Source organism: Oxyura jamaicensis, chromosome 5 (genome assembly GCF_011077185.1).
Source record: "Oxyura jamaicensis isolate SHBP4307 breed ruddy duck chromosome 5, BPBGC_Ojam_1.0, whole genome shotgun sequence".
Classification (NCBI taxonomy): Eukaryota; Metazoa; Chordata; class Aves; order Anseriformes; family Anatidae; genus Oxyura; species Oxyura jamaicensis.
The window spans coordinates 42,553,857-42,581,357 of NC_048897.1; the positions used below are offsets into that span (position 1 = coordinate 42,553,857).

The window sequence follows — 27,501 nt, forward strand, 5'->3', positions numbered from 1 at the left end:
CTCCCCGATCCCCGCAGATCCGGCCCCGTCAGACCCGACCCGGTCCTGTCAGACGCGATCGTGGCAGAGCCGCTCCCGCCCGGCCCCTCGCGGCCCGTGCGCCACCTCCCCGGCTCCACGCGTCCCGTTCCGGCTGGGAAACGCGCTCCTCCCGGAACCATCATTTCCTCCCTCATTGTCCCCACCCGCATCCAGCAGCCCCTCCTGCCCCCAGCGGCCCCCGCGGAAGGACTCGCCATCGCCCAGCGAGCCGCGGCCTCAGCACTGCCCGCCGCAACGCGCTGTGCCTGCGCGGGAACGGCGAGAAGCCGGCCTGTTAGAGCGAGGGGAGCGGTTTCTGCCCGGCGCGTTTATAAACGGCGGAGCTGGCGCGGGAGGCTGGGTTCCGGGGCCGCCCCTCAGGTACTGGGGGACCGCGGCGGGGCGGGGGGGAGCGGCCGGGGCCTCGCTGGGGGGCCTGGAGCCTGCCTCGGGATCTCCTTGGCTCCCAGCTCAGGGCAACAAAGCTCTGTTGAAACGTCTTCAGGCGTCTCTGTTGGCTTAAATCAAGCCGTTATTAAGTTAGCAGGTGGTTAAGGTGTGCTTCTGAGGAAGCACCTCTGGTCTTTTTTCTGTAGGGCAGCATAAGGAACTTCTAGCTGGGGTTTTTCCTTAGAAAGAGGAGCTCCATGGCAAGGCTTGGTGATGAATGCATTGCTGTTCCCAGAATACTGAGGCCTGTGGGTGCTGAGTGTTGTGCTGGGATGAGTTTATGTTGACCAGTGTAATTTAGCAGTTTCATTTCAGTAACGCCTTTTATTCTTATCCTGATACCTGCAAGAAAATGCCTTCTGCTTACCTCAGAACCTCACCGTTGCATTGCTTCTTTTCTCTGCATGTTTAAAAACAAAATAAAGTGGTTTTTGAAAGTTTAACCCATTTTACTTGTATGTCTTCGTTCATAGCTTTCAGCCAGAGGTCAGCTTCTTACCATGTTTGTTCATTGTGAATCTTGGTTAGAATCTGTTTCCAATCTTACGATATGAATAATAACCACTTACTGTCATTTGTGAAGTGCAGTCCTTCAGCATTAGTACTTATTTGGCGAGAGTTTTCAAATAAAGTTGACTTGAGGGAAGAAGGACGGTTATTACTACTTTTACTGTTTTTAAATGAGTTGTTCTGGAACACTTCTTAATTATTTTTCCTTTCCTTTGACGTTGTCTAAGTGCAATGCTGTTTTAACAAATGAAGCTGTATTACTCAAAACAAACAAAAACAGAACACCTCTTGCAGATGTAAGTTGCTGAAATTTACAAGTGTCATAAACCACAGATAAAGACAAAATGCCCTCTAGAGGGAGATCTTGATGCTTTTATGTGGTAGAATGTTAGTATCTGTGTTCCAGTTAAGCATTTTGATCACTTGGAAAGGGTCTGATGTTGATGAATGTGTATGTCTGAATGGGGTTTGTGCTTACCAACTTTGTCACAGAATGCAGACCGCAGCCTGTGATGAAACTGTGCTGTAGGTTAAATAAAACCTGCTCATTTTAATTCAAATAGATCTCATTCTGAAGTTAAAGTAGTAATCCTTACAAGTTCCAGCGTACTACTCCAGCAGTGGTGTTTGTAGGACTATCATTTGTGGCATCAACCCTGCAAATGCTTATGGACAACTGCCTTTCAGACAGCAGTCTCAGTCCAGATGCTTTTGAGGGTAGCTTCTCTGACCTAAATTGAAGATTTCAGAAACTGATCTGGAAGTCTTGGAGGTTAAATCATTGTAGCACCATGAGTGCTCACAGCTGAGCAAGAAAACAAAGCAGAAATAGTTTCCCATTTAATCAATCTTAGTAATTGAAGGGTAGCAGTACTTTCTGATCGCAAACAGCAGAGGTTAAACGTTATTTTTGCAGGAACCATCTATGATTTGAATGTAGCTAAACCTGTAGTCCACATGTGCCACATAGATTTTAAAAGAAACCTTTTTTTGGGATTGTTACAGTTGTAAATTATTCCAGGTTACACAGATAATCTCAGCATGTGACTTTCATAGAAGGTATGAAAAAGTTAGCTCCACAGTAAACTTTATTTTCTGTAAGTGTGAGCAGTGAATTCAGTGTAGCTTCTGGCCTATGCCTGTTACACTAAAGGCTGCGTAGAGCTACCTCGGAAGGTAGTTAGAAAAATTCTTCATCGTGTAAGACTACCGAGTGGATCAAAAATACATTGACTGTTTTAGTAGCAAATTGCACTCCTTCATGCTTAGCAGCAGGGAGGAGTTGAAAGAAACCGTTACTGTTACTTTCACTCCAAAGCACCTGTAGTGTTTGTTATTATAAATGAACATCCTAAACCACTGCATAATTACGCTGCCCTCTTGTTCACGTCCGAGGAGGAGGGAGTTCTACTGCAAGTTAGGTGGGAGTGATTTGCAGTACTCATGCTGGAAGTTTGTTTTCCTTTCCACACTCATTTTTTCCTTGTGTTCCGGTATGCAAATGCATCTCTGCAGTGCATTAAAAATGTATGCAAAGTGCTTGGAGGCAATTGATGTTGCACAATTGAACGTACAGATGTGCTATAATAGAGGAATACATTCCAGGAATAAACAGGAGTAAAATACTTAAGGATTTTGTTAAGAAAAGCTTATATCTTTAAGTTACACATAGTGTAGTGTCCATAATAAATTGTGCTCTGAATGGTCAATTTTTTTATTGTAGATCGTTGTTTTGGAGGATTCCAGCACTGAGGTTTCTGGAGTCTGCTATATCAAGCCATAATGAGTTCCTCACTGGTTGCTTATGATGATTCAGACCCCGAGGCAGAAACTGAAAAGACTGAAGTCCCCAGTACTTCTAGCAGACAAACAAGCCTTCCGAGTTCTTCTGTGAAGCCTGTTCAATACTTTGCACCTGGTAGTTTGAGAACAAAATCTACATATGAAATGCAGCCTACTGAGAGCACTGACAATTTTGGCATAAGTATTGTTTGTGAAGATCTTCCCGAGCATTATGCACCAAATAATAACACTGATTTGACATCTCCTTACAGTAGGAGAGCATACTCTAGCCATGCTGCATTATGTATGCCCTACAAAAACTATGAACAGGCATCGAGCTCTTCGAGAAACTCTGGAAATGGCACTTCCCAAAAGCGAATACATATAGACAGTCCTACAACTATAAAAGGAATTAGACCATATATCCCCAAAAGACTGCGTCAAGAAAACTCCAGTACCTGTGGAAAAAAAGAGTCTGAACAGGGTGAAAGCTCAAATTGTGATGTGAAGCTAGACGTATCAGGAGAGCAGACTATGAGAAAGATATCTGAAATAATTAAGCCATATTTGGGATCCAAATATAAATTAACTGAAATCCCCAAAAGCTTAGTATTTCATATGATTAAACACAGCAGTCCTGTTAATGAAATCCAGTGGTGTCCGGTACGAGAACAAAGTCACATGCTTCTCTCAGCTTCTATGGATAAAACAATCAAGGTAATGTAAAACAAGATGTTTTTTGGACTGATCAACTAGCTTAAAAATACTGTATTAAATAATGATCTTCTGAGATTAGTATCTTTTTGGCAGTGTGTTTGGCAGTTCCACCATATGCATTAAATTAATGGGAGGAGATGCTTTTACGTACCAGACCTGTTATGAACTTCCAGCCTAATGCTTTAATGTACCTACAATCCTGTTATTTCATATATTTTTTTTTATTAGATGTGTTTTAGATCTTAATTTAAGAAGTTGGATTTCTACTGGGTTGTATCTTGTAATTTGTATTAACGTTAGGTTGTTGTTACTTCCTATCTAAGGTCCCAGTGGCCGTAAGCACTGTGGTACAGGTTCTGAAATAAGTGCTGACTTCACATCTTTGAAGCGGTGGTGTTCTTGAATCTCAGACATAGCTCTAGTTCTTTTCTTTCCCTCCTTAATGTCTCTTAAAGCACTGGTATTCACAGAAAAGAAAAAAACAGGACTTATACTATAAATAAAACTTCCTCCTCTCAATTGCTTATCTTTTTAAACTCTTATTCTCTTAATTTCGCTTCTAGCCAGCATAACCTGTCATATTAGTGAATTTTGAATACTTTGACCTGTAAGGTAATTCTTTCCAAAGTATTCTTGTCCATCTTTTTCATAAAGGCAAAACAGAAGACAAAAGTACACTTGTTTTTCTTTGCAAATCTTCCTTTATATACTGAATAGGTTAAATCTTGACTGCTAACTGAAGAACAACCTTAGACAGAAAATATGGTATGCAAAAGGCCCTCTTGGATGTTTTTGGCAAGCTGCATTGTATATTTGGGTTGTACAAAATTATATGTACCTTTTGATTTCTATATGTCTCAATTTGACTTTAGGAATGTGTATGACATTTTAAGATACTGCTTGTTTACCATCCCAGAGCCTTATTTCAGTGACAAGTGAAAGTAATTATAGATGTACTAAACTTGGTAAAACAACATAAATGAAAGTTGTCATTGCTATGTAAAATTATTAAAAAAAAGTGTGACTAATAGCCTGTCTGCTTTTTATGTTGTAAACGAGAAGAAGGTTTATTCTTGTATTTACTAAAGCAATGTTTCCACCTCTGTTTGGAGGCAATCTTTAACAGTAAAGCTGTTATTTGATGGAATCTATTTGCTTTAGGTGCCCCAAACTATGGAAATAAATGTAAATGGAATATGTTAATGTTCACCACACTTCAGAGTATAGGAATCTAAAACATCAGTAAAGTGACAACATAACTGATATAAAACCTACTAAAGTGCATCTCAGTATTTTGAAAGGTAAGCTGTAGAGAAATACCTAGAAAGGAATGCTTCTTACTGCTATTTCTTAATGAGATTGAAGACTTAAGGTATGAGCAGTAGCATCTTTGAAGTTTGTGCCTTTATACAAATACCTTTCGAGCCAGTAGAGGGCACAGTTAGATTAAACATTTTCTGGATGTTACGGAACTAATTTCTCTAACTTTCAAGGGTCATGAGCCCATAAATCTCTAATGACTATGACAGCAGTGGTTTCTCTCCTGGGATTTTTTTTTCTTGGCTGTCTGCCATTGCCTGGAGTTGTCCATTTTCTGGTGTAAGCATAAAACAAGCAATTGAAAACACAGATGTAAACGTACTATTTTATTTATTTATTTTTCAATCCCGTAACTTCCTTCAGCTTTTCCTTTTGTTGTTTTCTTCCAAAAACACCTGCTTGGAATTAATAGTTTAAATCCAGGCAGTGGAAACTTGTTCTTCTTTCCTTTTAATGGGAATATCCATGGTAACAGACACTCAGGATGTCTGCAGTATTTACTTTGAGCATCTGATTTGGATAAGACTCAAAGAACAGTTAGAAGCCTAAAATCCTCATAGAATCAAGGCAAGTAGGCAATCCAGAGCCACAAAATGTGTGCTTCCAGTTAATCGTGAATTACTGAAAATTAATATTTTTGTGTAAGTATCCTGGATTCAGTCCTTAACTTCAGCCTGTGCAGCATGATATTTATTGTTTGAAGATATCAGTCCAATATCAGTGGAGATTTCTCAGAACTGAGAGTTCTGTCTAAGCAGATCAGACTGTGGTGCTCATAGATCTTTTCATTTAATCAAAACTAAAGTATAGTCATAAGCAATTTTTGTATTATTTAGCCAGTTTTGCATCTTTTATGTTCTTCAGTGTTTAAATATTCTCCTCTTAAATTTTTCATCACAAACTAAGAACTTTCCTTTCTGGGAAAGGATTTTTTTTTTTTTTTTTTTTTTAACATAAGAAGAAAGCTAAACCCAAGTATTTCTGTCTTAATTTAGAAATTTTAATTTCTTTATTCCCATCTAAGATATTATGAGTAAATCATGATTGTATATTTTATATTCCATATCATACAGGGATATATCTGAAATATATAAATGGAACTGATAATGTTTTTTTTTGTATTATGTATATATCCTGTTTAAATCTGGGTAGATAAGTCTTCCTTTTTTGTTTGTCAAGTTTAACTAGTGTGCACTTTACCATCTTCTTTATGAATTGCTGTAAGTCTTACTACAATGTTTGCAAAAATTGAGTTGATGTTTTCAGTCTGTTGACTGAAGAGTAAGCTAGTGTTGGGTAAGATCATCTGGAGAGCTTTGTGTAAATGTCTTACATACTTAGGAAGAAATGTTTCATAGGATTTTGTTTTTGCATAATAAGTGTTTGTTCTTAATGATTTTTTTTTTCGGTGTGTATGGTTGCATTTAAGAAAGCGAACGGAACAGTTATCAACTGGTACTGTTGGAAAAAATCGGTTACCAGCTCAGCGGTGTAATGCTCCAGAGTAACACTCCTACCAGCAGATGGGGCCCTTCAGTATCTTAGAAAGGGATGGTAACTTCTACGGGATGGTAATTACTCTTTTAAAGAATGGGAGACGTTAGTGTTTGCCTCCATTTTGTGTGTTGAAAGACATTAAATTTAAAGTTTATGCACGTGTTGCTAAAGATATGAGTAAACTTCATATGGACTTGAAAGTAAGATGCAACTTCATATGGGAAGCTATAGGTGTTGTAGGTTAATTACCCACATTTCTTCCAGTCCAGAAGATTTAGGAGAAATCTTCATGCTTTGATTTACTTATTTAGTTTTTTTTTTTTTTTTTTTTTTTTATTTTTTTTTTAAATTAAGGAATGGAAAATAGTTATATTTAGGTTTTGGCAATAGTCCTTTATCCTCCATTTTCTTTGATTTTTGATCTTCCCCTTTCAAAGATATGAAGGGGAAGCTGATAAGTTTCCTGCCTCTTTTGCCAGCTACCTTAGGTTGGAAGCACTGATTCAAATGAGTGTGGTAGTGCTCTTCTTCGCTAATGCATTCTAAATGAATTTTTAGTGGCTTTTGTTTCTAGTTTAAGTATACATTTTAAGGATTCTGAACATGATTGTCTGTGTGTTTGTCTAAACTGATTTGATTCTTGGCATAATACTTTTTTTCCCTATACCTTTTGTTTCAAAAACTGCTCTAACTAAAATTTAGAAATTTGCTACTGCCACTTTTGATTTTGTCAACTTAAACAGAGGTTGTGATTTTAATATCTTGGTTAGTAAATTTTCAATAAATTTTGAGACAACACAGTTATTAAAGGTACCTAAATTTTGTAGTGTGGATACTCAGAACTTTCTGAAAATCAACCCTGCTCAGGTATTTCTGGTTTAGAACCCCAAATATAGAATCCTAAATCACAGGTTGTCATTGAATACAGCAATTTGTCTTAAGTAGCAGGGTCTTGCCCAGCGGTCAGTCTCTAGTAGTAGGGTCAGTAAGTAGATGCCAAGAGAAAATGAACTTGGCAAAGATTTATGGCCTTTAAGTCCTCCTCTAGCCAATGCTCATTTGAAAGTCAGGGGATTTCTGAGCTCCAAAGCATTTAATCTTTGTAACTTCCTAACTCAGTAGATCTCCACCAGATACTTCTCTGGTGTTATGAGACTATCTTGTCCAAGGGTGTTAGCCCCAGGGTGTTATATAACTTACACTGGTCAAATCTAATGTATGGATTTTGCTTTCTGGGGTGAATCTAATACTAATAGAACTATTATTATTATTATTTTTATTATTATTCAGAATTTCATCTTTTATTCTTTTGTGGTTGTGTGTTCTGTAGGACAAAGATGGCATAGTAGTATATTCCATGAATTTGTTATTCTTGATCCTGCTGTATCAGGCTGGAAGCAGTGGAACATGATAGCCTCTATTCATCCATATAACGTGTGTGACACTTGTGATGGCAATAGAGATTTCCTACGCATCACTGTTAACCCTGTGTCAGAGTAACAAGTTCTGACATTTGTTTTCAAACCTTCTGCAAGCAATTCATTGGAAGGAGCCAGTATAGGTGCTCATTGTTCTGCTACATGCCTGTCTGTTAATACGGGACTGAATTTAGGATGCCAGCTTGCTTCCTATAAACTCACACGTAGCTGTCAGATGGTTATAGCCTTGTCACCACTAGGCTAGGTTCAAGCTGCTCACTGAGCAGGGTTAGATGCCATGCTACTAGTACCCCAAGCATTCTGATTTTTAGATTGATTTTAAAATTTGTGACAATGCTCATTTAACTGTAGCTGATGCACAAAATGAGATTTTGGGGAGACTTAAATGCACTCATTACACTTTAATTGAAAGAACTTTCAAAGTGATCTGCTCAATGTCAGTGCACTTCTAATACTGTATTGTAAAAGTAACAAGAAGTTCTTCCCATTATCTTGGAAGTGGCAAAGAAACTCATTTTGGAGAATGGAGAATGTACTGCTTACCTAGGTGTGAGGAAAAAAGCACTGTCATTCTCTTGTTGAAGAGGCTACTAAATAGGCTATTCTGAAATACTGAAGCTGACTTTTCTTAATCATGTCTTGTTCCTTTTTCTGTTTAGAACTATGTATATTTTTTTCCAAGGATTTTGAGCTCGCTGATTATTAGGATGAAAGTATGCTTATTTGATACATGTGTGTATAGTAATACTAGTTTCTTGAGTGCTGAAAGCCTTTCTCTATATACCTTGGTCTTTTTCTATGGAAATTATTTCATCTATTTTTTCCACATAATGCTTATTTTATAAGAAAAGGAGCATCATGCAGGAAGGAGTGTGCTTGACCATGAACAAAAGCTTCTGGCTGTGATTCTGTCTGGGTGATAATACAGGTCAGGAGGTAAGAGCCAGCTCTTACCCGACCGTTCTGCAAAAGCCATTAATGCAAGTTGGTAAAGAACAATTTGGGAGGGTGGTGGATTTTGGTCTCTTCATCACAAAAATGTTGGTGGGATTGTTACATGTTTTTATGTGTTAATACCTAGATACGTTTGGAGATCGTTGTTATATGGAGATGTATTTTTTTAATTATTTTCTTGTTTCCAGCAATGCTGTTGTCAAGGAAACAGAAATCCTTGTAATGCCTTTGTTCACTTTCTCAGAATCCACAGCTGGAGATGACTTATATAGTTTTTATTATGTTCTTAGTAGTTGACACACTCTTGTGCCTCAAAGGATTTTTCAAAGGAGTATGTTTCTTTGAGTATAAACAGCAGCATCCTGATATCTACACTGTTTGGTAGGCCACTGTTTTCTTTCCTTTTTTGTTAACAAGAACTAAATTCAGTACTCCTTTAGACTGGAATTTATCCTAATGCTTGCACAAAAATTGGTATTAAACAAAAAAGCGGTGAATATCTCAGCTTCTGGGTTATGTTTTCAGTTCTGTAAGGGCTTTTGTTTTACTTCTCTGCTGGTTCTGGCTGGGATAGAGTTAACTTTCCCTGGAGCGGCCCATGCAGTGCTGTGCTCTGCATGTGTAGCTAGAACAGCACTGGTTTCACACCAGTGTTTTGTCCATTGCTGAGGAATACTGGCACAGCATCAGGACTTTTTCTAATCCCCCACCAGAGCCAGCACGCTGGGGGTGAGGTGAGGAGGGAACATCACCAGGGCAGCTGACCTAAACTGACCAAGGGGATGTTCTGTGCCATATGGTGTCATGCTCAGCAATAAAGGTGGGAAAAGGAAGAAAAGGGGAGGGTGTGGGCTCTCGTTGTGAAAATGTCTGTTCTCCTGAACAACGGCTACGTGCATTGAGGCCCTCCTTCAAGGATGTCGTCAAGCATCGCTTGTTGGTGGGAAGTAGAGCGTAATTTATTTCCTCTGCACTTCCACATGGCCTTTGCTTTTTTCCCCCTTTTTCCTTTAGTTACATTATTTAATTAATAGTAATTTTCCCTTAATAATATTTTTTCCTTTAATTGAATTATCCTTATCTCAACCCATGAGTTGTTTTTTTCTCCTCAGCTTTTGAGGAGGAGAGGGAGTGACGGAGCAGTTGTGGTAGAGCTCAGCTGCCTAGCAAGGTAAAACCACCAACATCACGCATGGAAATGCCTCCTGAATTCGGGTCTCTGTGTGGAATACTAGAGGAGTGCCCCATGCAGTGAGATTTTCCTGTTTTATGGCCATGTTTGAAGATGTAGCTTTGGGGAAGAGGAGCAGGGGAAGAATGATACTTCATGGTACAGCTAATATGCCTGTGTTTTCCAGAAGTGGGAATTACTTAAAGTTCAGAAAATAAAGCTATTCTGAAAGCAGTAGAACTGACGGAGTCTGGCTGTGTCTTGAGGCTGGCTAGCTGTGGATTTTCTTCAACTTCTCTGTCCTTCAGGGCTTCTGCAATGTCTTTCATTTTTTATTCAGCTGCCTAGTTTGTTAAATCTTGAGGGGCAATAAAGTCCTTCTCAGACCTCTGAAATTTAGTTGAGAGTGAGCAAAGTGACAGTGGGTGAGACGCACCAGATATACAGCTCTTGTGACAATGTTATTTTACAAGCCTTTCTTTCTCCAGGAATCCAAAAGGATGGAGTATGACTCTTGAATATCCTTAAAATGTTGTGGAAGAAGACATTCTGTTTCTTCACGTTATATAGAAGGATGTTTTTGGTCACTCATTAGTTACAGAAATATCAAAGATATTAAATGTTTGCCTGACTTTTTCTTAGAAACCTGTCTGTCCTGAATTGCTGAGCTTTGCACTTCCTTTCTGCTAAGAGCTCTTCCAGCTGTTTACTGTCTTCCTCCTATGTGGGTTTTAGCAGGCAAGTAAGCAACCTTGTCCTCCCCCAGCATAGCCAACGACGTTTGCCAGCATAGCAGAGGAAAACGTCGGTGCCAGAGATGGCAATGGAGCAGTGTCCCTAATGAAGCTTAGCTGATAATGTCATAAATTAAGCCCTCCAATTACATGTAGGATCTCTGTGGACAGCTCTATGGAGCAGAACATCATCTGAGATGGGAAAAGCATATTGTGGTGTTATCTCCCTTCCAGATGCTTCAGTAATATTCCTGGTCAAAATGTTGTGATTTTTGGAGCTTGTAAATAACAGAGGTAGGATAGTTTTATGTTCTCAAGTTACTTTAATGCACTGTGGGAGTATCAACCTTATCACTGGCAGAGAAATCCCAAATGTTTCTACTGTTTAAAAACATAAATAACACCAGTGTAAGTTTGCTTCTTTTCTAGAAGTCTTGCTTTATAAATGCCTCTTACATACTGCTACATATATTTTTTTAAAAAATCTGCTAACAAAACTACAAGACATCTTATGACTTGGATTCCCTACCTCTCTTGGTCTGTCAATGTTGTCAAGGAAACAGATCTTTGAGAAGCTTTGCTCTACTTTTTCAGGTTCTATAGAGAGATTACTTGTGTTGGATTTATCCAGCATCAGGAGCAGAGGCAATTTGCCTGAAGTTTCTATCACTTATGTTTTTGTTCTTGTCTTTTTTCTTTTTAAAAGACTTTATTTTTAGCACATGTAAAATTGCTGCATCTTTAGGCTTATAATATCAGTAAATGTACCAAAGGTTGTTGCCTTTTGATTTTTAGATGAAGCCCAGTAGAACTTTAATGATAATCTTATATATTTATGCTATAAAGACAAGTGTTAGTTATAGATTCCCTTTAAATTAAAGGGAAAAAGAAACATTAATAAAAACTTTGTTCTTCAGAGATCTTGCTTCACTACTGTGGAACTAATGACTTACCATCTCCTATCATACACATCATGTTTCGTTGCAGTAATCCTCCATCTTCAAAGAGAAATGCATTATGTGGCTGGTCTGGAAGTGTTTGATTTGTCTTCCAGTACATGCACGATGGAACGTGCAGACTTATTTATTTTCTAACTTTAAACCCAGCTGCTGCTTTTAATCCCAGGACATATCTAAAATGCAATTATAGAAACTTTCTACCTTTCTTAAATGTTTCAGTTGGCTAATAGACTAAAGACAATGGCGTGGGAGAGAATGACAAATAATAAAGACTGCATGTTTGTATGTTGTACACATGCCAGCTGTGTAGCACCTTCCTTTATAAAGTAAGATATTTGAATTCACTCTGTTCTCTAGGCTTGTTGCCTTTTTCTACATTAGCATTTCCTCACTAAAATAATTTTTCTTATTCTGAATGTTGCGGTTAATGGCTAGAATATAACTTTTGCCATGTGAGCAATATGTCTTCCTTAATGATAAGCTTAAAGTTGTTGGTGGAGAAATAGCGTGCCGCAGATTTAGTTAGCGGTGTTACTGACTGGTTATTGAGGTTTCTGCATGCTATATATAGAACTGGCCTGGAGCTGCTCAGGGAAAAATATAATTTGTAACTACAAACTATAAGCAGGTAAAGCTATAAGGCTGTTATAGTCCTACAGCTTAATCGTCTCATATACAGATAATTGAAAAAGTCTGCCTGAAAGTGCTTACTTTGCATAAGGAAATTTCTCTAATAGTTTTGGGTCAGCATTTAAATTTGAGAACTATACATTTTTTTTTTTTTAAGAATATTTTCATATTTGTGAGGAGAAATAAGTGGCTGATGTAAGGGCATTAATTTAGATAAGAATCAGCATGATAAGGTATGTTACTAGTTTGTATGTTTCCGATGACTTATTTCCTTGCTTTCTCGTTTGTTCACTTTCTTTTCCATGACTCTGTTAGACTCCCTAGCCAGACTTTTCATGTCTTCTCTTTCTTGACAATGTTTCTTGCTTCTCATTTCCTCCTTGTTTTCTCTGGAGCTTCTAGCTGCTTTCTGCCCCAGCTTGGTGTTTGTGATACCAGCTTAATCAGCAAGTGTATCTGGAACACTTTTGTGTAATGTTGCGTACACAAGTGACTTTTTTGTACCTCATTTAACCTTTATGTGTACCGTGGTGTCTAAACTCTTGTAGTGAACCTGGCTGTAAGTAGGACTTGTTATTCGTAGTTTCTTTTGTAATCTTGCTGCTGTGTGATGGATTTGGGGTGTAACATTGGGTGCAGCTGGCTTTTGTTACTGAAAAAAATAATAGTTGTAATGAAAGAGTGATTTGAGCAAGCCAACTGATATATGGATGGAAGTTGGCTTTCAGATCGTTATTTTAAATCATTATCTGCACACTGTCCCTCATAGTTAGATATTACTTCAAATCAGCATGAGCAATAAGGATGAAGCAACTGCTTCGTGAAATAAGAGTCAACCCGTTAATATTGGTGATGGAACAGAATTTGCTCATAAATTGGGATTAGGCTATTTCTCGTGGGTAGAGATTTGTACTCAAGTACAACATTATTTTTAGAACTGTTGTAGCAATGCATTATCATGTGCTATTGTAGAAATACACTAAGCACTGTTAGCAGTATCTGTCAGGACTGTGCTGTAGAGCAGCTGCCTTTCATCTGATGGTTAGGTTTAACAGAGCTTGGCCATAGCCATTGTCCCTTCTGTGGATCATGTGCCAGAAGGAGACAGCTTAAATTGCTTCTTTTAGTTTCTCATGTTCATGCTTATTTGTTTTATTGATTGCGTTAATAGAAAAGATGGTTATCTGATCATATTGATATATGTAGTTGTATAAAAAGCTGTAGAGTGGCCTTTGGTGAATCACAAGTTTAATATAAACACAGTAGCATAATACAGAAATACAGTCCAAACAGGTATGTTTTGAACTTGATAGTCACTGTTTAACTGAAGCTTAATGTAAAAACGAACAACTCCCCCAAAGGGTTGGTAAATGGCAGTTTTCTCCCTCTGTTTTCTGAAATAGCTTACATGTCAACAGCAAATATATATGCCGTGTTTCAGAAGCTGGGAGTGTAGTTGATAAGACTATACTTATTCTCTGAATAGAGTATCATTTCTTACTCTAGTAATGGATGTACAAAATCTGCAGGGTGCAAGTAAGTCTTTGAATGTATCTATCCAGGCCTTAATTACCCTGTAGGAATCGAGGATGCTTACCATGATGTACAATTTGCCTCTGAAGCACTCTAAGTCTGAAATTGAGGTGTTTTAACACTTATGAGGAATCCCCACTTTTAATAGAGCATAGATGTATGTGACTTGGAAGTGATTGATGCTAATGAATATGATACGTTGAGGTGAAAGGAAAATCAGATTATTTAATAAATGGCTATAGCAATTTAGCTAATCATCTCCTGGGGAGTTATAATACATGTACTCTTCTCCTGGAGTTCTTCTCCTTTGCCTGCTGGTAAGATATCGATTGCTTAAGTGTTTTGGGCACAATTATTAACTGCTAGTGACCACTACTGTGACTGTGCTTTTAGGTATTTTGAATCCATTATCATTCTTAATGTGCTATTATTACTGTGACATTGATGAGAAACGGCCAAATGCATGCTATGTTATTCTTCTCCTATACAGTACAGCAATCAAAAATTTGGTGTTCTGAAGTCATTTATAATAGCTACTTGCCATTATATATTAATTTCCCTTGTGTTACTGCATTTATTTGCATCAAATGCTCTGCTTTAATCATGTCATCCCAAATATGCCTAATATTGTGTGTAAAGTAGTTTATTTATCTGAAGTGAATTTTGTATTCTTTCTCAAGCCAGAAACTTTGTATACGTGGTATACGGTTGGGGATGTGGATTTAAGTGCTTTTGCTGTACTTGGCTTCTCCTACTGCCAAAATATTTCCCACTTTTCATATTATACAACAAACCATAGCTTAAATTGCTGACTGATTTGGAAGTATATTGTAATTTCTGCTTTTCTCTTAACAGTTTTCCAGGAACTTTTCATTTGAGATGCATCTACAGGGTTAGCTGTATTGCAGTGATTAGTCACAGAACACTTAAAGGGTAACTGCAGAATAGGTGGGAATTATTCCCTTTATTTTGGTGTGTGAGGGGAAGTTACTTCTCTTGTGCTGTCTGCCCAGAATAGATGTATAATTGCTATATTACTTTTAGGTGGCTGAAAAATTAATCTGCATGAGCATCTTCCATACTGTTAATCATCTATGGAGAATCTGTGGTTCACTTCAGGTGTGATTATCCCAGAATCCTTCTGCACAGTAAAGAACAAACTATGTGAAAAGATGGCAGTCAATGGCAGAAATACTTTGTTGTGAAAAGCAGAATCTTTGATGAAGTAATATTTTAAGCATCCTTTACTGGAAAGGTACTTATTTACAGATTGCCTTTTATGTGAGCTTTGTTTGTAATGTAAAGGTTGCCTGTTTTCAGAGGGGAAATAGGAAAAAAAAATCTCTCTAGCTTGTGGTGCTTTTTTATTGGCTTCTTGCCTTATTCAGCATTTGGTAAGAATACCCCTTCTTTTGCAAATAGTGGAATTTAGCTAAAACAGATTGTTTGGCACAGATAATTAAAATATCACATGAAGTCTGATCATATGAATCTTACCGTTTGGTCTGCTTTGCCTCAACTGCTCTTGCAACTTTTGTTTTATATTCTGGCTGAAAATTTCTGGTGTTTCATTCAGAGTGCCTAATACCTAGTGTTAGACTCCAGGCTCCTTCAGTATCAGTTTCCATATTACTTCAGAGATTACTTGATGTAGATTTTTAAATGATTCAAGTAAGTAGCACGTGTAGTCTGCACACTGGGTTATGATCTGCATGGTACAATACTGTCATGCCATCTGTGTAGAGGGGATGAATTTCCATAGTGAAAAACATGTTTTTAAATGTTATTTTCCTCTTAATTTGCTGTAACTTCTGTTTTGAATATCAGAAATTTACACATTTATTCCACTGCAGTGGCAAAAGTTAATATCTTGCCAGAGTTCTACAGAAATAAAACAGGAGAACAATACTAGCAATGTAGTTTAGCTTCTTATTTATCCCTTCTATTTCCTAGCTGGATTGTTCTAAAAAGCAATACCCCTTGGAGAGCACCCAGCTTCTCTGAGAGGATTAAAATCTTCAGTAGCTTTACAGATGTGTACCATAGCAGCTGGCCTTCTGTTAATGCTTGCTTGGATGACCTGACTTGCTTCAGGCTAATGTTTGCTTGGTATTGTTGGTGTAATGTAACCTCCTGCTGCTGGTTTTATTCTGCTGACCGCTTTGTGTGGGACTAGAAGTGGTTCACGCATAACTTTCCAAAAGTGTTACTGAATTTTGACCAAGTATTTCAACGATATTTTTTGGAGTTCCTACACAGAATGCAGAGGGGCAAGAAAGATCTATACTATGTTTTACTCCTCCACTGCATTTCTTTTCCTGGATAAGCCTGAGTAGGTTGAGCTTTTTTGCCCCTGAAACGTGCCTTTAGCACTGTTTATTGGAGAACTACAGTTGTGATTTTATTGACTACTTTGGCTGAAGATCACTTTTATCTGAACTTGTGTCTTCAGTAGGAATATGGCAACATGGTCATAATTCTCACAGTTGTTAATGTCCAGAGACTTTTCTTGCTTTCTCAGTCCATTTACAGCTTAAGGAAACAGATACTGGGGAGGGTAGGTAACAGTTGGATCTCTTGAGAAAACCCTTCTCAGGTATGGAATTGGGAATTTGAGGTATATGTACTGCTTTGGGTGAGGTGTTGTCCCTGATGAAGAAAAGACCAGTGCTTTCTTGGAGCATTACACCCTCCTGAGCAAAAATCCAGCTGGTTGCTGTTAAAAGCAGGGTGCAGAGTCAGGGTTTAATGACCTGCAGCAGGGAGCATCTCATAATCTTGTCTGTTCTTCAGGCAGTTGGTGCTGCCAACACTTCTAATGCACCTTTGAAACAGAACACTAAATGTGTGTTTGTTCATGCAGGCAGCAGCAGTAACCATCTTTTGGACAATGAACAAGGTCAGGAGTTTCTTGGCATTACACATTTTTTTCAGAAAACTTTTTAAAGAAACTTTTCACTTCTATTTTCTCTCCAAACATCATTCTTGACAATTTTTTTTTTGGTGAGACTTGATATTTCAGTTATAGAATAAAGTTGCTAGTCAAACTGGATTGAGAGATACAGACCCATAGGACGTCCTTAAAACATGCAATTATTCACACTGTTATTTTGACTGATTAAATCCTCTATGACAAATAATTGGTGAGCAATAGAGGAAACTTAATCTATTGCACTTTAAAATGCTGCCAAAATGTTTCTTCTACATCTTGGAGCACATTATTTATTAATCTCTTTTCTAGTAGAAGGAGGCTTTCGTTACTCTTAGAAGAATAAAGGATAAAATGTCAAGGCATTGCTGACACCCTGTTCTTGGGGTCAGTTCTTTTCCCCTATTTTCAGGTTTCTTCTCTTCCTGGAAGTGTTGATTATGGCCTAGATCAATGTTGATGCTCAAAGGCTCCTTTCTTCTCTGAAGACAGTAACAGTTATGACTTTCTTCATCAACAGAATCATGTCAATGCACTGATGTTAACATTCTTGTGCTATACATCATATTTCATCCCTGCAGTTTGACTGAATTTATGTTTTCCTAATGACCTTGACTCAGCTGTAAACAAGACAGAAGAAAATATACAACCTAATGTGGATGGCATCCTTAGTATGCGCAGTAGTGTGCTCCTGGCTTCATGACGAGTATTTTCAAATAACTATCACACACATCAGTCTTATGAATGTGTGTGTAATTAGGGGAGCTCAATCATTTTTATTTTTATTTTCATTTCCATCTGATGGTGTGAGGAACTTATTTTTAACTATCTCTTCTGAGAAAACAATCTAAATTAGTGTTTTTATCAGCTTTAGGCTGAAGAGGAGTTTCTTAACACAAGCCACGTACTTGCATTTGAACACATATTCCCTACATTAGCAGGTAAGCAAAGGTATCCAATTTTCCTGAGCAACAAAATACTTGATTACAGGTCTAATGATAGTTTAAGAGGTGTTTTCAGATGTGCTGAAATCAAGGACTTGAAGCAGATGAACTTAATTATCTTTGTGAATATTCACAATCACATTATGTACTTTAAATGTCACATTTGGAAATAGTGCCTCATTGCTAGTTAATTAACAATAATTACTCAAGGTAGTACTTACATTTCTGGAATTTCTTACTGACTGTGAAAAATGTTTTACTTCTAAAGGTTTAGCAGTATAAGAAGTAGATTTTACTTAATGCACTCTTAAAGTGTTACTCTTGCTTAGCCCCTCTGTTCTTTTTACATCTCATACCACTGCATGGAGAATCAGTTGGTCCATTCTCTTTGCTACATCTGGACAATGAGTTTAACACATGAACCACGGTGTATATAACTTTTTTTTTTTTAAGCAAGCAGTTAAACTCTTATTAGAAGAAGAGGAGAGAAGCAATAGAAAATTAGACTGGCAGTGTAGCAATCCATCATGAAGTGTTACAAAGGTGTGTTGACATCTTCAACCAAAGAAATATGGTTTATGATAATACCAGAAGGTTTTTCCAGTCATAGTGCCTATGCCCAGTATGTCGTTCTCTGTAAGAACTGCTTTTCTTGGCAAAGAACATCATACAATACAAGGTAGCTTAAACGGCAGCCAAAAAATACCCTGCCTCTTAGATCCTAGAAAATCCTCCCTATGTTCCTTTTCTCATCTTCTCTCTTCCATCTTTTTCTGCCTTTAGAAATTTAGAAATTTAATTGAAATGTGAAAGGATTCCCTTTAAGTCTTCTCCCTTCCAAAATAAATCTATCTTCAACAGTGATAGTTTTCTTGTTTGCAGCTGCACACTTCACATGTGCATGTGTGTGTCTGCATGTATAATTTTTAAAGAGCTTAAAATAACAGAAAGCCTCTATTGTCAATTAGGCTTATTCTTACAAACTGGATGTTCTCTTTGCCTGAAGACTTGAGCACTGTGTGAGTGAGGTATCCCTTGAAATCCTGGCAATAAAGTATAACCTACTTTACATAATCATCTTTTTTTTCTTTTTTCTGTAAAGAACATAAAATGCTTTATTATTAAGTTTTAAATTCATGGCAGCATTTATAATGTGGAAAGCAGATGTTTGAAATCTCAGGCATCAATTTAAAGCTAATTCTGAGAACAGGAAGAGAAGCTACTAAAATTTAGAGACAGTTATGTAGATTAATTAAACTAATTATGTATGCATTGTGTGTGGGGAATGGAGATGCCTTCATGTACCTGTAGTTATATTCAATGAAGTGATGAACATTATTTGGGGTGTTATTATTAAAAGAAATAAGTAATGGGAATACATGGACAAGAATATGAGTAACAGGAAGCTGAAATGATAAAAATGAATCAGATTGTGGAAGGGTCCAACATGTTATGTGAAAATAATAGTGACAGTAGTGGAAGTGCTAACACTTCGCTGAGGAAACTTCCCAATAGTAATTTTTCAGTTGTAGAATGACCTGGAGGAAACAAGCTTTTCACAATTAACAGTTTTTAATTTAAAATATTTATAGAATATCATATACTTTGTCTAACTTAATGGTAGTGTTCTGAATGTCGAAGGACTTACTATATTTACATTTCTATGTCAAATAGGTTGAAGCAAAAAAAATACTTATTGTTTATTTCCCCCCCTCGCTCTGTCCTTTATACATGAGGGACTCTTTTCTTTGCTTTTTAAGACTGCTGATAAATCTATTATTGAGTTGTTTAAGTACAAAGCCTGGATCATCAAAACAACAGCTAATGTTAATTATTTTTTTGTTCTCTTTTAATCTTTAAATTATTCTTTTTGTAGTTCTACTGTGATAGCGAAGTAAATACACTTAGATACTTCTCATGGTGAAGTAACAGTCTCTAAGCATGTCATATTGCAGTGAGAATCTAATTCTGCTTGATGTCAGGTTGTATCCCTTGAATGTTTGTTTCCGTAGTATCAAGGAGTTGAGCACTCTGGGACCTGTGGTGGAGGCTGCTATGGGTGTATCTGCACCGGTTGGCTGGATCTCTGTGTACTGTGTTAGGACAACATACGTGAACATGCAAAGACAGCTTTGCTGACTAGACATGCATTTGGTTTGCAAATCATCTGTCAGTACCCTTTAGGATAAAGGGCTTCATGAAATCTCTGTCAATAACTTTCTTTTGGTTCGACTCTGTAATAGCTTGCTTTTCAACATTTAGCAGGAGAGAGATTAAATTGTCCCTGTGACAACGCACAGAAGCACCACAGGGCAAACAGAATGATTTTATAGTAACCAAGCTATATTACAAAGAGGAATATTAAACATATGCCTCATAACAGAAGATAAGATTGCAAATATGAGTATCAGGCCTCTTTCTGTCTAATGGGTTGCATAGATATGCAAAGGAGAAATAACAAAAGCTAATCAGTTTTGTTTTGTGTAAAGATGTTAATATGTAGATACTTGAATTCCCTCCAAAAAAAAATTTAAAAAAAAATAATTGAGTAATCTAATGATGCGTGTTGACGTTGTGTAAATTGCTTGGAGGAGCTGCAGTAATCACTTCGCTTGAAAAGAGAACAGGCTTAAAAAGAAAATGGGATGACACAGCTGATGTTGTACATCTGTGCTAAAATTCCTGTGAATTAGTCAAGTCTAAGTTAACCTGAGACAATCAGTGCAAGGCTGGTCTGGGCTGTACCAGCTGGAGAAACCAGCCAGAATGGTACCCTTCTCTTGGATGGGGATACATGCAGATGTGAAGAGCAGGAAACAGTGCAATGGCCCCAGTATGCTGGAGATAAATGTGGCAATGAAGTATATTTGTTGGTGACATGGGAAGCTGGAAGGGCAGGTGAGGTGAGGTGCCTTTCAGTCACAGGAAGGCTCCTGGCCCACTGCTGCATGGTGTTGCCAGTAGGCCAGGCCACAGTTGTGGTGGTGTGTGTGTGTGTGCTGGGTGAGGAAAATTGAGTTGAGTGGTGTATGTTTGGAGGGAAATCGGGGAAAAAAGAAGAAATTCCAGTCAGCAGTGTCTCTACAGCATCTAAATGGCAGGAATGTGCTGAGGGAATTCGTCTTCTGTGCGCACATTTAAGGAAAATGCAGGCTCTGGAAGGCAGCCATTCCCATCTGTGGTACAGACTGTTTACTTCGAGTCAGCACATCTTATAGCAGTGCCTGCTATATCCCAGGAGCCAAATGTAAGCCTCTGAGAAATCCCAAGGTCTTTAGAGCATCTACACTTCCCAATGCTACAGACGCTTCTCATAAGTGACAAGGAAAACCAAACATCTGTGACATGATGATGCCTTGTATCTCAGTGTGTTCTGTAATACTCTCCAGCTTTCAGGATTTAACAATATTTTTACAGACTTAATTCTGAAAAAAAGCTGTCTTCAGCCATTCAGTAGAGAGTCACCCAAGCAGGAATTCCTGCTGTAAAGAGATTTGACTCTTGTCTTGATCTCTGTAAGAGGAGCATCAGCAAGGACTCTGGAAATTAATTTAGTGCTGCGTGGTGTTGTCTAGAGGCTCTTTAATTTACATAGAAAGCAAATGCATCTGACTGACATACCGCCATTAACTGTGGGTGTTGGATGGCAATAACTTTCATCAGGACATATCAGCTTGTTCCAGGGGAGGTGGGAGACCGAACCTGGTGCCAGAGGCCTTTGTTACTGTGACAATGCAGTCACAGGTGTATTCTTCAGAGCAGCTTATAATTATCCTCTGTTGTTTTAAGTAAGCTATCAAAACAAATCACCTTTTTCAGCACTCTCTTGTTGTCCTGACTAATTTGATTCTAGTGCCAAAGCCGGCTGAGGTCCCTGCTACAACTGCAGTTCAGGCTGACCCCCAGTGTCACTCAAACAACCCTCCTGCCTGTCATCACGCGGCGTTGTGCCCTGGGAGATGAACAAATCTGCTCTTACTTGAAGACCTTTACTGCAAGAACTTAATCAAACAGTGAGCTTCCAGTCATCTTTTCATAGCTGTTTCTGAACTCTGGCAGGATAAGGCTAAAAAAAATGAAAAACTAAGCTGCTTTTTCACACCACCCTGTATTCCTCTGCACCTTGGTTACAGTTTACATAAATGATAAAAATGTATAGTTTTCTGGTTATTCAATGTCTTCTCCATTTTCAGTTTGTTTCCCCTGGGATGGCAGGCATTTCAATTCATATGATGTCTAAGGAATACTGGGTTGCATAGTGCTTCTCTTCATTACTCACTTCACTGAAAGTATTTTTATTATATAAATATTTAAACATGAGGCTTAAAAAAAATAAAGAAACATTATGGGATACAGTTGTGAAAATGAGATCCTTGTCTGTTCTTTTATGATATTGTGATGATCAGAGCATGGTTTGGGTTGGTTGGGACCTTAAGGATCACCCAGTTCCAGCCCCCTGCCACGGGCAGGGAAATCTCCCATCAGACCAGGTTGCCAAAGCCCCATCCAGCCTGGCCTTGAACACCTCCAGGGATGGGGCATCCACAGCTTCTCTGGGCAGCCTGTGCCAGGGCCTCACCACCCTCTGAGTGAATAATTTCTTCCTAATATCTAAACCTACCCGCTTTTAGTTTAAAGTCATTACTCCTTGTCCTATCACTCCACTCCCTGATATACAGTCCGAACTCATTATTAGTTTTAAGTGTATAATTGGTTCCAAGTATTCAGGTGGTATTTAAGCAGTGTTTGTATAAATCTTTAGTTTTTTTCTGTTTGAAACACATCATTGGGGTTGGATGAGATATTTTTCCTTAACTTCCAAGTAGTACGGAATAATTTTTCCCAAACAAGGTGCACTGGTTACAAGTCGCACCCTGCTCCAGCCTTCAACCTGTAATTATCTGAGTTGAAAAATCAACTGTTGTTGAAATTGGTCAGTATTTATTTTGGGTTAGAGGTTCAAAACTGAAGTGCTTCTATAACACATGATAGGCGAAAGCTTGCACAGCAGTGATTGTATTTCAATAAGGTAATGATACTCTAAAAGTACCGTTCAATAGGTAGTAGTAATGGCTTAAGCCTGTGATTACTGGACCCTTGGGAACACAGATCACTCCTAAAGAGTCCATAAAAAGTAATTAAGAAAAGCAAGTTGCTTGACAGTTGGCTTAAGGTAGCTGCATATTGTGTGTTCCCACCAGGGGTGCCTTTTATTTCTGGAAACAGATTGAAAACCACTTAAGTATTGCCTTTTTTTTTTTTTTTTTTTTTTTTTTTTTCCCCCTCTCTCTTTTCTTCTCAAAGAAAAGGGATGTGGTTGATTATTGCATGTTCCCTAACAGTACACTTTAAAATTACATTCAGGAAGAAATTGTCTGGTTACTGTTCTGCTGCTCTTTGAACATTGTGTGTTCCTGCAGTGTCACACTGTTGGTGCCCAGAAAGGGTGCTCTGCTGGCATTTCTCCCACCGCTGAAACCATCCATCGGGCAGTTTACCACAACAGACCTACATCGGAATAACTACTTGATTAGCCTTGGAAGTGCAGCTGAGGTAACCCAAGCTTACTACAAGGATGACTCATTCTGATTTTGAGGGAAATGATCTTTCAGATGAGAAGTGAAGCAAAGGTTATGGAATCTGTAGTCTTAAAAGAGAAGCATTTCCAGTGCCTGAAGATGAAGAATCAGTATGCATTTAATGAATGTGTTAGTCATTCTGCAATATCTTTCCTATCCAACTGCTCATCACGTAGATGTAAATACGCTAACTGTTCTTGATGGTACAGTTATGTGATGTATGTATAAAACTGCTTAATCAGAAATGATTTGTATTGTTAATATTTCCTCAGCTAGGAGGGTAAGTTATAGTAGATACTGTAATACTGAGAGATTAAAATCCAGATTTTCGAACCTAACCAGAAGCTTGCTGTTTAGTATAACAACCCCTACCCTCAGGTTCCATTGACATTAACGACTCTCGTGAGTGCTAGCACATCTGGAATTCAGACCGCTTGAAGATTAATTCTTACATAAGCAAGCAGAAGATTAACAAACTTTAAAATTGCAGATAGAATATCCAAAATGAGGATGACGTAGTTATTTTGGCTTAGAATACCTCTTATGGTGAGAACTCATATTTAGTCTGTTTCTAGTAGACCTTTTTGTGTTCCTCAGTTTAAAATGATCGTATGACTTGTAATGAAGTAGTTTTGCTGTTGAAGTTAAACACTATAATAGTCTTTTAATGGCACCTTAATGGCATCTCTAAGGACTTGCACTGAAATAATTTTACCTTCTCATAATTGCATTTCATAATGGACTGTAGCAATACAGTTTAAGGTCTCCTTATTTTTTTTTTTCCCATTGGTTTGTTAAATATAACAAATGCTCTAAGCTACCATTCTGTCAAATAAAGGAAGTATTAGATTTTGTTGTTGTTGTTGTGCATGATATATCTTCCATACTTAAATATTTTGTCTCTCAGCAATAATAAGGTAGTCTCAGCAATAATAAAGTAGCAACTGATTTTCATAAAACTTTATCTATATTGCTTAATAACAATAATATGTGTATTGAATTGTTTTGGCTTCCAGTCTGGAAGAAAAACATTTGTCATGTTTATTTCTTGTGTATATGTGACTCTGAAGCTAGGTGTTGTGAAGCAGATTATTGCATATCCAGTGCTTGTATTATTCTGTGTAAAAAGTCTTAAAGAATGTGCCTACTCAGCTTTGTTATTTTTGGTGAAGCCCCAGGTGTTGAATGGAAATAGTTTGTTATAAATCTGGCCTGACTTCAACTCAACAGTCACGTTGTCATAATACAAATAAAATTTAACAATGGATTGCCATGTCATGAAAACACTCAGATATAGTAGCTGGTATTGAATAATGCTGAAGCTTTTATCTGTGTTGTTACATAAAAGATCTGACAGTCCAGGTTTTCATCCTGAACTTGTTCATACCTTGACTACTTTATTTCATTTCCATCACAGTTTTACTCTGTGAAGGCTGTTACTTTCGAGCAAACATCCTTTATTTAAAAAAAAAAAAATAAGCTATTAAAAAGGAAGTGGTCACAGCACCGATCCTGCCGGAGCTCAAGAAGCATTTAGACAGTGCTCTCAGACATGTGGTCTGAGTTTTGGGTGGTCCTGTGTGGAGCTAGGAGTTGGACTCGATCCTTGTGGGACCTTGTTGGGACCCTTCCGACTTGGGATATTCTGTGATTCTAATTCTAATCTGCAGCTTCAATTTATAAAGTCAACATGGCCTATTTCTGAAAAACTATGTAGAACTCTACCACTTTTTTTTTTTTTTAATTTAATCAAGAGTTTAAATATAGTATCAGTATTCCCATATTTCATGTTGCAAAATGTAGGCATGCATTACTTTTGTTTAGCAACATTTCACCCGGACAAGAAATGTGTGTGTGTGTGTGTGTGTGTGCTATCAAAAAGTCCCTCAAGTGAAGGACTGGCTAGGAGAGGGCTGTAAGAAGTTGGAGGATTGAGCTTATTTGTCCAGGAGCTACATATAATTAATGCATATGATTAATATTGCAAACCACTAAGTGGAAGAAATATCTTATCCCAGCTTCCCATCTTGTCTGTCATTCTGTAATTACAGGCACAGATACTGTCCAAGAACAGGAACTCACTAGTTGCAATACTTTCTTTACTTTTCATTTCTAAATCAAGAAGATGGAAAAAAATGTTATTTGCAGGTAAAATTAATTTATTCTGACAAAAATGCAGCACATAGGATTACACTTCTGTTTTTGAAACAATTGCAACATAAGATTTAATTTGCCAAGTAAATTAAATATCTAATGCTTATATTAATCTTGTTCAGTCTCTTACCATTACACATTTTTGATTTACAACTTTCTTAAGAGCTCTGTTTGCCAGTTTTGACTTTAAAGGCTCCCATGGAGGCTGTATTAATTATACATAGTGGCAAAATCTCAGCCAGTTTATATATTTTAAAATTATTTATGTTTTCAGTTTTAATCAGTTGGTCAAATGTTCCTTGTGCTGCAAGTCTGTTTTTGCAGTATGGAATTGTTAAGTATATCTCCAAGAGTAGATAGCCAACAAAAAAACTCAGGCTAAGTGTAGTAGCTCTTACTATTAACGCTTTACCAAGAACATTTCCATGTTGTGTATGAAAAGATAAATAATTCTTGACATAGCAGTTTGGGGGTTTGGTTGTGTTTTGTTTTTACAGAATTCTACTTAATTCTTTTGTCTGTTCACTTGCCAGCTGAAAATGTCAATGTTTTATCTTAAGTCTATGTGTAATTTCTTAAATTAATTTTACAAAATACTGGCAGCTCATAGCACGCTTTTGATTAAGTTTTTATTTTCCTGCTAATGGCAAAAATGCCTGAATGAAGCTTAGTGACTAGCAGTTATGGAATCTTCTTTGGGAAAAGGGCTGCTGAGTTTCTGTGGGAGGGAAGATTAAAAGAAAACACAACAAATAGTTGGAAACGTATTTCATGGGCACGCTTAGTAAGTCATGATGAAGGTTGTAGTGTAACAATTTCTGTCTCTGTCAGTTCGTAAGCACTGTCTGTGGCTGGAGTCTCCCATTTCACTCGGCTCTGGTGAGGCCACACCTCGAGTACTGCGTTCAGTTTTGGCCCCCTCGCTACAAGAAGGACATGGAGGTGCTTGAGCGAGTCCAGAGAAGGGCTACGAAGCTGGTGAAGGGTCTGGAGAACAAGTCTTACGAGGAGCGGCTGAGGGAGCTGGGACTGTTTAGCCTGGAGAAGAGGAGGCTCAGGGGTGACCTTATTGCACTCTACAGGTACCTGAAAGGAGGCTGTAGTGAGGTGGGGGTTGGTCTATTCTCCCACGTGCCTGGTGACAGGATGAGGGGGAATGGGCTAAAGTTGCGCCAGGGGAGTTTTAGGTTGGATATTAAGAAGAACTTCTTTACTGAAAGGGTTGTTAGACACTGGAACGGGCTGCCCAGGGAAGTGGTGGAGTCCCCATCCCTGGAGGTCTTTAAAAGACGTTTAGATGTAGAGCTTAGGGATATGGTTTAGTGGAAGATTTGTTAGCGTTAGGTCAGAGGTTGGACTCGGTGATCTTGGAGGTCTCTTCCAACCTAGACTATTCTGTGATTCTGTGATTACTTGATGCAGCCTAAAGGAAAGTGATTGGAATATGCAACAGGAATGCAAAATGTTTTGTAGTTGTTGTCCATCATGGACTGTTAGGAGAACATTAAAAGGAACAACAACAAACACAACAACAACAAAAAAAAACAACCATCTCCTCATGGTGTGGAATTTCAATATGGAGGAAAAAAGTTTCAGGTGCAAGCAGTATTTCACAAGACGTTAAATACCTATAATGTAAATGACTTCTCATGACTGAAGGTAGCAGAATCTGAACTAACGTGAGCTAGTGGCTGAGCAAACTACAGAACATGAGATGAAATAAAACAGCGTCGTAGTGGTGACTTTCTCAGTGGAAAGCTACACCCGAGCTGTTGTCTTTAGTAGCTACAGCAATTCATCTTTTATGTGTTTAAGATATTTTGCAGTTACGTATGGCAGTGCTGGGCGTTCTTGATCCAAAGTTTAATCATTTTATGAAATTTGTGGTGAGTTTGAATTCCTGTGATAGTAATTTCCACAACTGAATTTCATGTTATGTGAAAGCACCTTTTTTTTTTTTATCAATTTAGACTGCATTTAGCATGTGTTTCAATAATGCTTCATAAATACGATGTCTTCTCTAAAACTATTTCTAATAATTCTTAAAAGATGCAACCAAATCTTTGAAGTGGACAGCTTTTTATCACCTTGTTTCATTGCAGCTATAGTTTTTCTCTCTTTCTTCTGTTCTTTTCTAATTTTTCTCTTTTCTCTGTACAGTTTCTTTCACAATTCCTT

General features: G+C 37.9%; 1 protein-coding gene across 2 annotated transcripts in view; it reads left to right on the forward strand.

Moving 5' to 3' along the window:
• Positions 1-261: 261 nt before the first annotated feature.
• Positions 262-27,501, forward strand: part of WDR25 (WD repeat domain 25) — a 64,591-nt gene continuing 37,351 nt past the window's right edge. Inside the window, exons 1-2 of one of the 2 annotated variants that reach the window (XM_035327953.1) lie at positions 262-402; positions 2,705-3,480. In XM_035327953.1, the coding sequence (XP_035183844.1) occupies positions 2,764-3,480 (717 nt within the window). In that variant the 5' untranslated portion in view covers positions 262-402; positions 2,705-2,763. Of the gene's footprint in view, positions 403-702; positions 744-2,704; positions 3,481-27,501 lie in introns of those variants that run through there. The other variant, XM_035327954.1, reaches the window with a different exon arrangement.